Source organism: Eumetopias jubatus, unplaced genomic scaffold, assembly GCF_037043125.1.
Source record: "Eumetopias jubatus isolate StellerSeaLion01/CBP00866 unplaced genomic scaffold, mEumJub1_p1.0 scaffold_8, whole genome shotgun sequence".
NCBI classification, from domain to species: Eukaryota; Metazoa; Chordata; class Mammalia; order Carnivora; family Otariidae; genus Eumetopias; species Eumetopias jubatus.
The window spans coordinates 121142468-121154111 of NW_028274814.1; the positions used below are offsets into that span (position 1 = coordinate 121142468).

General features: G+C 39.9%; 1 protein-coding gene and 1 pseudogene across 2 annotated transcripts in view; one reads left to right on the forward strand and one right to left on the reverse strand.

The window, feature by feature from the left end:
• LOC114222957 (ribosomal protein uL24-like pseudogene) overlaps positions 1-8502 on the forward strand; it is a 30207-nt pseudogene extending 21705 nt beyond the window's left edge.
• Positions 1-8894, reverse strand: part of BLTP3B (bridge-like lipid transfer protein family member 3B) — a 121754-nt gene extending 112860 nt beyond the window's left edge. For both annotated transcript variants that reach the window (XM_028121627.2, XM_028121629.1), the window contains exon 1: positions 8630-8894. In XM_028121627.2, the coding sequence (XP_027977428.1) occupies positions 8630-8673 (44 nt within the window). In that variant the 5' untranslated portion in view covers positions 8674-8894. The remainder of the gene's footprint in view (positions 1-8629) is intronic.
• Positions 8895-11644: the final 2750 nt, after the last annotated feature.

Here is an 11644-nt window from a genome sequence, read left to right on the forward strand (position 1 = left end):
AAATTTGCATACAGTACTTTGTGCCTATCTCTTAAGACTTACATTTTATCCTGGAATCTACTTAATCATCTACCATACTGTTTTAAGAAGGCATTTATAGTTCTTAACTTCACATATATCTTACAGATCTTCTGTAAGTATTGGTGGAAAGAATAAATGCATGATTTATCAATGCGAATAATCACACTTAAAATACTCCTTAAAGATAATATAAACCTTAGATTTTATGATGCCCCTTTTTATGTATAGTTCATTTATATATAAAGTTCCATCGCAGCAGAAGAAAACTTTGGAATAGGAACTGAATTTAGTAAACAACATGGTTTTGGCAAATTTTAAAATGAATTTTCTGGTATTTCTAAGTTTCTCTCTAAATATTAATTCCTAAAATAAAATTACAAACAACAGTAGAGGAAAACAACACTTGATGTTATACTAGCAGTGGCAAAAAGAAGCTAGAGAGCTCTCTTTTATTTTTGGGTAGAAGGGTACATAAACATATAGCTAAAATTAAGTCTTAAAGAAGAGACTAATCTAGAGATTCAAAATTTATATATTACATTCATTTTGGCTGGGAGAAATCTCAAAATAAGTAAATGAATTATCAGACAGACTAACAGTAAATCTAATATCTGAAAAAATAAATAACTATTATACTCTGAATCATATTTGTTTCAGCTCTCAACTTTGTTTTAATAACTTTGTCTTGATGTGGTAACTGCTTGTATTTCACTCATGGAAACAGTCATAAAGTTACACCTGTAACTTACATTCAATCTGAGCTCCAGTCACTAATAACAACTAAATACCAGTATTTAACAGAAATATTAAATTATTCATCCTAATATATGCAAAATAATGTGCAGCATTTAGAACACATATAACTGATAAGAGATCAACTTACTAAGGAAATGTTCAGATTGAAGCATTAAGGCAAAGTGTAATATTGCAAAAAAAATTATGCAAGTATAAAGAAATGGAGAAATTGTGCTTTCCCAATTTCACAGAACTACTAAGTCAAAAGGCTATGTTTCCCAAGCTTCAAAGGACTACAGAGTCAAAGGACTTCCAAATAATAAAAGAATCTCCTAAGGGATACTGCAACAGGATGGTGAAATACCACAAAAGAGTAGTAAGACTGAAATTTTATAATAAATGCTGAAAATAGAGCAAAAGCCTGAGGAGGCAGCATAGAATAATCATATTAAAAGAGTACTGGATCAGTAACTTAACCACTTAATACTACCTGTCAAACCCTGGGCAAATCACAAATCCTAACGTTTTAATAATTTCCTTCTCAGAGACCGGAACAAATCTCTTCTGATTCTAGAATGGTAATATTACAACATCCAATGGACCAAGCATCTAAGTCCCCTTTCAACTAAAGTCTGCAAATCTATCTCCTGAAACTAGCTTCTGAGGAATCAATATCTGGTTTTAGTTGGAAATTAGTGTGAAAAAAATGGTCACCTGCTTGATACCTCTACATAGTATACTTAATAGCAAAAAATACAACACTATAAAGTCCACCCCTTAAAATTCATCTCACAATTCACTTCACTGTAATTATGTACTGCATAAACCAAAGGATAACCACACGCAAAACACTTGATACTGGTGCTGCAGACATGTGAACCAGACTAACACCATGATGGCTGCTCCGTGACCTGAAGTCTTCTTGAATACAGCCCCCATTCCCATTCTTTCCTTTTGTTTAACAGCACCCTTAAGTACACCCTTGGAGCATAACATTTTGGAACTGCTCTGGAGATATGACTATGATACTTACCTATTCTCAAACATGCTCCTCCCTGGTGGTCTCCTAGCATGTACTCCCCAGCCCCTAGAGCTATAAAAGCAGGTTTCCCAAAAGGTGGTGTTGTGGAGATCTACCCACTTGCAGCCCCCCAAGATATGCTTCTGTCCATTAGTCCCCTTAAAAACCATTTCTCATCAAGCTGAACTTGGTGTTTTTCTTCAGTCACAGTTCCTTTGGCCTTTGAAGGTTGCTTTGCACATACTTCCATTTCACAGAACAGCAGACTAAAATGTGTAGTCTAAATTAGTTCACAAATAAAAGGAATCTCCTTTCAGATATCTAACAGGCATCCAAATTAATACATCAAAACCAAACTCCTTATCTCTCCACCTTAAGCCTGCCTCTCCTGCACTCTTCTACGTAGTTAACAGCAACTCCATCTTCTCAGTTCCTTATGTCATGACTGTTCTTTCTCTCTCAATCCACATGTTACCTGTCAGCAAATCCTGTGGTTCTACCTTTGAGATACATCTAGAACCTGTCTCTATCTCAACAAGTCCACTGCATCAACACAGGTCCAAGTCAAAACCTTTCTCACCTGGATAGTTAACACTTTTAATTGGCCTCCTGCTTCTGCCCTTGTCCTCCTATTACTTATTTCCCACATAGCTGCAGAGTAATCCTTGGCTCAAAGCCTTGCTTCCAATCTCACTCAAGGTAAAAAGCTGAAGTCATTACAAGGCCCCAAAAGGTCTGGCCCTGTCTTCTCTTTGATGCATCTTCCTCTACTTACCTCACTCCTCACTCCACTCATGTTGGTGGCCTTGATACATTTCAAAAATGATAAGCAAGCTTCCACTTCTGGATCCTTGCATTTACTTCCACTACCTCTTTCATATCTCTTCTCAAATATCACCTTTTCAATCAGGCCTTCCTGATCACCAGATTTAAAACTGCAAACTCTACCCTTACCTCCCTGCACTTTCTATCCCCTTTCCCTGTGTTATATTTTTAATAGCACTTTCCACAAACTGATATAATGTACTTCACTCTTTTACTATCAGCCTCCTTTGATTAAAAATGTAAATGCCACTGAAGGCAGGGATTCTAGCCACAGCACTATGGACTAGCGCATGGTACAAAGTAGCACTCAGTAAATATTTGCTAAATAACTGTTATATATCTAGTGTCAAAACCAACAGTACTGGGGGTTATTTTAAAAAGAATACTGTCAATTTAAGTAACTAAAAATTACTTTTTAAAATTCCCAAAATTACAAAAGTAAATTTATTTCTATTCCTAAAAGGTAATAATTAACTCAATTTTTTCCCAGTTGCCCAATCCAAGTAAATCAAATCTCACAAACTTCATATGGCAATATATTTCTAAAAACAGGTTACATTTAGTGATCCTACTCATGCTTCCTATGCCACAAGAGGAATCACTGAAGTTTCCCAAGAGCTGAGACCATGTCTTACCCATCTTTGTATCTCCAATGCCCAGTGTTCAAGAACCTGATAAACATAAACTCTCAAAATTATTTATTGAGCTTTACCATAAAAGTGAAAGATGTAATTAGCCTATCAATAATTACACAAAATTATCATTTGAAAAAATAATTTCCGACGGTCTAAATCATGTTCTGTTTCCTTTCAAGAATGTTTAATTCAGGAATGATTATAGACCTAGTCATTACAAGGCCCCACAAGGTCTAGCCTGGTTTTCTCTTTGATCTCATCTTCCTCTACTTACTTCACTCCTCACTCCACTCCAGAAGATTATATGCACCTTAACGTCTCTTCAGCAATTCAGTTCAATGGCCTTAATGGATACCTTGCTCTAAATTAGGCCTAATCCTCCTCTGAAATTTTAAACTTTAATACTTTTAGACAAAACCTCCAATCCTTCCAGTTCTCTCATTTGTTTTTCTCAACTGCTCTCCCACCCAGATAAAATTTCCAATCCTTTGATGGTTCTTTCCAGACTATCAGCTGCTGTTCCCCCCTTTTCTTCCTTTCACAGTATAAGCTATTCCATGAATACACCGTGAGGCACCCTAAAGTCTCTATCACTTTGCCATTCAGTCACAAGACCGGGCAAGAGTTCAACCTTTCCTAATCTCCCTAACATATATTCCAAATATTCAACAATCTTCCCAAGGCACCCTCTCTTTCTATTTGTTCCTTCCCTTAGTTTAGGGAACATATCTTGTTGAGACTGTCAAGTGGTTTCTCCTACCTAGATCATTAGAACTGGTCTGGATCCAATCCCTTTCCAAGTACGGTTCCCTGACCTTCCATAAATTCTGTAGGATAATATCCCTACAATACAGGACTTTTCTATTTAAGTTAATCAGAGACCCTCCATAGACTCTCTATTTCCACCACAGTCAACTGCTCCTGAACCCTGGATTCCAAAACCAAACTGATAACCAAGCATCTTTAATGATCATGTCCCTCTTTTGTCTGGAATTCTTTATTAGCAGTCACCTCCCAGGATGAAGTTCAATTTCTTTAACATAGAAAATGAGGCACTCTGAAATCTAATTTAGTTCAGTGCCTATTAAAGATACCAAATGGAACAGCAAGCCACACTCAAAACAGTTCTACCTATGACCATATCTTTGCTTTATGACCCTTTGCCATTTTTAACTGATCCATGTTGGTAAGCAGAACTGAGCCAAACAGGTTCTCTCTCCCAGGAATCTCAAACTTGACAGGAAAGACCACAGATTGGGAGTTGTGAGAGGTAGAAGCAGTCGTGCTCAACCAAGAGAGATTTTACTCTAAGGGGACATTTGTCAATGCCTGGAGTGCTACTGGCATCTAGTGGGTAGAGACCAGAGATGCTGCTAAACATCCCACAAACACAGAGCAGAGCTTCACAACAAAGAATTATCTTGTCCAATGAGGTTTTAGGAGCTGGTTAGGTCTGCCCTTCCCCGGACTTGGTGACCCACCCCAACAGCTTTCTGTTACATTTCCTCTATTACCTAAGTTAAACAGAGATTTTTGTTGTTTGCAGACAAAATAACCTTAAATTGCACAGTACCTAGTTCAATCATCTGACATGCTTGTATACTTCAAACCAGTTTCTCAATCTCAAAACTACTGACATTTGGGCAATATAACTATTTGTTGTGGCAGACTGTGCTGTGTACACAGCATGTTTAGCAGCATTCCTAGCCTCTATTCCCCTCCCCCCCAAGTTGTGACAATCAGAAATGTATACAGACATTGCCAAATGTCCCGTAAGGGGCAAAATCACCTCTGACTGAAAACCAGGACTTTAAACTATACAAAGATTCCACCCAGGTGTGGTGAATATCTGTCCTGTCAACTCCCACTTCCAGTTAACCTTGTGTCCAGCATAGTATGTACTAGCCAAAGGGAAAAAAGCATGGGAGGAAGGGAAGAGGGAGCATTTGTATGGGAATCTTTTACTCCTTTTCACGTCCTGGCTTAAATATATTCTATCTTCCAGCTTCTATTTTCCTCCTCTTCTTTGCTCTAGCACACAAGTACAAATGCACAGTAACATGAGGTCTTGAAAGGTAGCTCCTGTTCTTATTTCTTTTCTTACATTTGTTATAACTTTTCTTTAGAACTCTCCATTCCTTTTTGAAAAAATACTCTCCTAGAGAAGCCTCTAAAACGTATTCTGTGCTGGTTATAGTATGAAAGATCAGAGTAATTTCTCTTCAAAGGCTTTTCCTGTTTCACTTCTCTTAAAATATAAGTAGTCCAACCCCCACCCCCACTACACAAACACACATACACATACACACACTCCCATCACCCTCTTGCCCTGCCCCCTTGCCCAATCCCCCCAGCTCTGCTCCTTCTCTCTCCCTCCCTCCTGTTCAGTTTCAGATCAGTTCCAAGTACACAAACTATTTTTATTAATAATGCAACAGATGCTTAGGATACAAACTAAACAACAATTAGGCAGGGAACAAGTATACAGATTTACACTTCTCAAACAGTTCAACATTTACTTAAAGCATTTATTAATCTCTTAAGAATTTCTCTTTTATACTTTTCCACTATGCCAGTTTCTCAAACCCCTATATCTGCCTAACACTGGTTTTAATGTTAGAATTTCACCATACTTCAATCTCAAGGCTCAGAGTAAGCATTCTTTCTCCTGTTGGTTCCTATAAAGTCTTATTCCTTACTGGAAGACCCCATATAGAAAGGGTCATTTTCCTAGTCCTTCCTTTCCAAGACAACAAAGGTTCATTTATTCAATGATCCAGTTACAACAACTGGTCATACCCAATATCTGTGATAATACTCGTGGCATATAGTCTTACCTCAGTTAAGAAAACGTGAGGGAAAGTCAATGCTTTGGTGCCATTCATTAAAAAAATAGTTGAGTGCCTACATTATGCTAGATTCAAAACAAAATCCCTGCCATTATGTAGTTTACATTCAAGTGAAGACAAAGAAAAAGCATAGATAGATAGATAGATAGATAGATAGATAGATAGATAGATACAGGCAGAAAAGGATGAAAGGGTGGTCAGGTAAGGCCTCCTTTGAGGTGCCATGAGAGCATCAACTGGCCACAAGAAATGTCTATTATTGCAAGATAATGTGTTCTAAGTATTTCCTGTTAAAAATTATTAAATTGTCCTCCAGATGATTACTTCAATATAGAGACATCTTTAATACTGGATAATTTGTAAAATTAAGCTTGACCCCAGGTAATTTCAAAAGTTCACCCCTACTTGAATAACTGTAATTTATCACAACACCCGCCTTATTTCATCTCTTGTCCTTTACATTTATAAATAACTATTTTTCTTCGATGACAGCAGTAAGATTAATAGATGAATATGAATTTGACACTCTTTAATCACCTGAGTTGTTCTGAAATATGAAATAACCAAGAATTCAAGTGTTTTAAAAACTCACTTTTGTACTCAGCCATAAAAAAGAATGAGATCTTGCCATGTGCAACACCACGGAGGGACTAGAGGGTTTTATGCTAAGTGAAATAAGTCACACAGAGAAAGACAAATACCATATGATTTCACTTATATGTGGAATCTAAAGAAGGAAACAAACAAAAAGCAGAAACAGATCCATAAATACAAAGAACAAACATGGTTGGCAGAGTGAAGGGTGGGGGGTGGGCAAAATGGGTGAAGGGAAGTGAAAGGTACAGGTTTCCAGTATGTAATGGTTAAGTCACAGGGATGAAAGGTAGAAAAGTGGAAAGGTAGAAAGGTAGAAAAAGAAAGAAAAAGAAAGAAAGAAAGAAAGAGAAAGGGGCATACCCATGACCAAAGGTGCAAAAACAAAAATCCTCATCTCTGAAAAAAAAAATCCTCATTACTATTTACCACAAAGATATTAGAAATCATACAGATTAAAAAGTACTCCTAAGGACTCAATTCTGAATATGTGAAATAAGCCATCACCTTTGCTATTAATTTTTAAGAGCCTTTCTCAACTGGAGTTCTGCAAGAGAATTAAACGAACACCCTAAGCCACTCATTGATTGAATTAACTTTCTTCCCAAGCATCTGGAATGGAACTAGCCATGTATCATCATCCTTGGAAGAAAAACAGTCAAATCATTTTCTGTAGGTCTCAATTTTCTTGTGGAATGGAGTATGACAAAGGCTAGAGGACATCTGATTAAGTCAGACATTACCTAAATAATAATTAAAAAGATAAAACCTTTTTCCAAAATAAGATAATTCAGTATCAGACTATATGTGCAATATTAAAACTTTCCAATTAGTGATATTAAGAAATGTATATTCATAAATGTTGCTATAATTTGCTACTTTTTAAAAAAAGTTATATCTTAATGTTTTAAGTTTAGATAACATTTGCTGATTCACAGAAATGTTGATTTTGTTCCGCAATGTACAACCTGTGGTACTCAATGATCTGGAGAATCAAGAATTGTCTTTACCATATAAACATACCAGTATACCCAAGTTTTTTCCTAATATCATTAACTTACAAATAACAGAGAAAAGGGTCATAACCAAGTGCTTTGAATTCGCTGTTAACAAGTTGGAAACAAGATACCACATTTAGCCTGTGTCTTGAGACAAAAATGGAGAAGTCAGAAGTAACAAACTGCCAGCTTTACTGAGTCATGTTTCTGACTAAAACCGCGTTATGAAATGGAAAGAATGACAAGTATTGTGTTTATCACCACAGATGTTGACTACCTTAATTTATGGATCTCAAATTTTAAAAAAACAAAAAACTGTTTTGCCAGAATTATGTGGAACTAAAACGACTCCAGAAAGAACTTGCCAAAGCTGGGAACTCTGACTATTTACCTAAAACAAATCCTAACTGTGCAAACAGGCACACCCTCTAATGCATCAGAGTGGGAACGGCGAGGTGGGGGTGAGTTCAGAAACTAACAAGGTTAACATTTCACGGAGAAGACAAGCGTCAGCGCAAAGAGTCCAAACCGCTCCAGACGCCCTCAGTTAGCGCTCTGCTCCGAATGGAGGCGAGCACGGAGCTCGGATTCACCCTGCCACATAAATCCCCAGGCTCCGCGCAGGACCGCCCAAGCCGGGTCCCCGGGACGCCCCCAGACGCCGCGTCGGGGAGCGATCTCAGCGCGCTGCCTCCCTCCGCCGCCCTCCACGCTGCTCCGCGAGCCGGCTGGGGGAGAACCCGTCCGAGGGGCCGACTCTTGACGCCAGAGCCGTACGCCGCAGGCGACGGGAGATCGGGGCCGCGACCCCCTGCCCCAGCTAGACCTGGCAGCTCAAGAGTCGCCTCCCGCACAACTACCAGTCCCCGCCGCCCCCGAGGCTGTGAGCAGCCCCCCGAGACGGCTAGGGCGGAGGCGGACTGGCCTCCCACGCCCGAGGCTCTGGCTGACCTGGAGAGGTGCTTCAGGATCTGTTTCTTGATGAGCCCAGCCATGGTGCCGCGGCAGGAGGCGTCGCGCACTCTCCGCGTTTTTCACTGCCTCCTCTCTTCGTGGCTGCCTCCTTGTTGTCCGGACTAACCCGGCCGGAGGAGAGTCGCCTGAGCGCTCACGCCCGGGAGAGACCGGAGGCCCCGGCCGAGGCCACAGCCGCCGCCGCTGGTACCGAGGACCGCGAGCATCGCTCTCAAGCTGCCGTGGCCGCCGCCGGCGCCATCTTGGCTGCAGCATCACCTAGGGGACCTGGGGGAGGGCGGGGCGGCGCGGACTCGGCGTGGGGCGGGGCAACGCAGGCTCCGACCCGCGCGGGAAGTGTGCTGCCCCGCCACCCTTGTCCGGGACTGGCCGCGTGTCCTTCGCCGCCCTGATGCTACTGGGTGCTTTGATTCCCAATCCCAGAACCTTCTTGTGCTTTATAGTCCTCCCTCTCCACTCTGGTCTTGTTCCGGTCTCCATTACTGAGTGCTCCGTCCACATCCTACTTTTAATTTTTCAGAATTTGGAGCACAAACTGCCCTGCTTGCTTTGCTCTCTACCTGGTCTACCTAGCTTTCTTCATATTCTTGCCTCAGTTTCTTCTTTTCTAAGCTATTCCCCCCCTCCCCGCCCCCCCATGCTATGATCTAATGTTTTCTCTGGTGATTCCAGTTCTAAGGGAACTAGAAGTTGACAACGTGTGTTTTTTTTTTTTAAGATTTTATTTATTTATTTGAGAGAGAGAGAGAGAGAGAGAGAGCACGAGAGGGGAGAAGGTCAGAGGGAGAAGCAGACTCCCCACTGAGCAGGGAGCCCAATGTGGGACTCGATCCCAGGACTCCGGGACCATGACCTGAGCCGAAGGCAGTCGCTTAACCAACTGAGCCACCCAGACGCCCGACAACGTGTCTTCAAAGAGCCCAGGACCCGGGAATTAGAAGTCCCAAACTCAAGTCCTGGCTGTATTGTATTCTAGCCGTTTTAACCTGGAGAAAATAATGTCCTTAGTTTTAGCCTTAATCATCTATAAAATAGGTTAATAATGTATTCTTTACCCACTTCTCTAGGTTGTTGTATCTAAGATAATAAGAATGTAAAATTTCACTTGAAAGTTTCTATAAAAAGGAAGGAAATTATTGAAATAGAACTATTACAGCTCTGAACCTCCACCTCACCCAGCCCCAAACCAACATTTTCAGAAGGGAAAATGACCACCCAATGATGTCTAAAGGAGGAAAAGAAATTACACTACCTCTGAGGGATGTATCAGGAAGAAATGTGGTTATGGGTGGGGGAGAGGAGGTAGTTCACATACAATCCAACAACCAGGCTCTTTCTGTAGAAAGGAAAGTTGATAGTGCTTTGGCTACTCACTTAACATTCTTCATGCACTATAAACTGGGCACTATTCAAATATCTAGGGTTGCCTAAACAAAAACAAACAAAAAAACCTTGTTCTGTCATCCAAGAGTTAGCAGCCTAGCAAGGAAAGTAGTAGACTCTTAGTGCTAAGACCTTGAGCTTTGTCACTAGACTCAGTGAAATGCTACCTCAGCCATTTTGTAGCTATGTAAACTTGGGCAAGTTATTTAATCTGTGAGCTTCAAGTACCTCATCTATTGGAGATAATATTAATAGTTTCTAACTCAGAATTTTGTGAGGTCTAAATGAGATTATGCATATAAAGTTTTCAACAAAGTCCTCTTAATAAATGCTATTATTATCATTAGCATTGTTGAAAACATGCAAATTGTTATGAGAACACAAAGGAAGGGGTGATTCGTTCTACCTTAAGTCAAAGATTTACAGTGGAGATGTTATTTCAAAGAGGAGACTAAATCAGCTTAATGTGTTAGTAGAACTGACCTTGAAGTCCAAGATTTGGATATAAAACCTAGCTCTGCAGGTTTTTAGCTATGTGATCATAAGAAAAGTATGGAACCTCTCAACCTCCACGATGGTTGTTGTGAGGATTAACCAAGCTAATGAAGGTTGAGTAAGTATTTAAGAGTACTTAAGAGAGTGTCAGACACAATAGCATGGAAGCTATTATTATTAATTCACTAGCCACAAGAGAATGTTCCAGGCAGGTGGAATTGTCAAAATTCATGGCTTATAAATGGCAAGTGGCCTAATGTGGCTAGAACAAAACATGGATTCCTTTTCAAAGTAGTAAGTATTAAAGAATCTCACAGCTTAATAATTATAGTTGTGGTATAGTTTAAAAAAAACTCAACTGAGCAAATCTGATAATTTAATTGGCTTTATTAAGCAATTCATGAATTGGGGATCATCCCACATAGCAAGTAGAGGGGAGCTCCCAAAAGAATTGTACAAAATGGAAAGTATTTGTAGGAAGGAATTTACAGGAAGTTATTAGCTAGAAAAGAAAGAGAAAGAAAAGATTATTTCAGGCAAGGGGCAAGGTTACCTTCCCTTAGGGGAAAAGGCCTAGGGTCCTATTACCTTATCTTCTTGGGGGGGGGGCCTGGGATGAGGAGGGACCATGTGATAGATTACCTCATTGGTGCAGGCCAGAAAATTCCAGGCTCATTGGCTTAGAATTCCACACCTAGAGAGGTTGAAACTGCAATTAAGTCTTGGTTTCCTGTGATGCTGACTCTACCTTGAGCCTGTGGTTTTTACTGGTTTTACCAATATCTTTTTACTGAGAAAATACATTTTCAATTTTTCTCTCCCTGATTTGAGGGAACATATGTCAAAACCACTGTAAAATCGGTGTTTTAAATTAATTTACATTTTCTTTTTTTTAAGATTTTATTTACTTATTTGAGAGAGAGAGCCTGAGAGGCAAAGGGAAAGAGACAAGCAGACTCCCCACTGAGCAGGGAGCCTGTCACAGGGCTCAATCCCAAGGCCCTGAGATCATGACCCAGGCCAGTCAGTTGCTTAACCAACTGATCCACCCAAGCACCCCTTTACATTTTTCCTAATTGTTATTTAATTACCAAAGTATAATTTTAAAAAGTT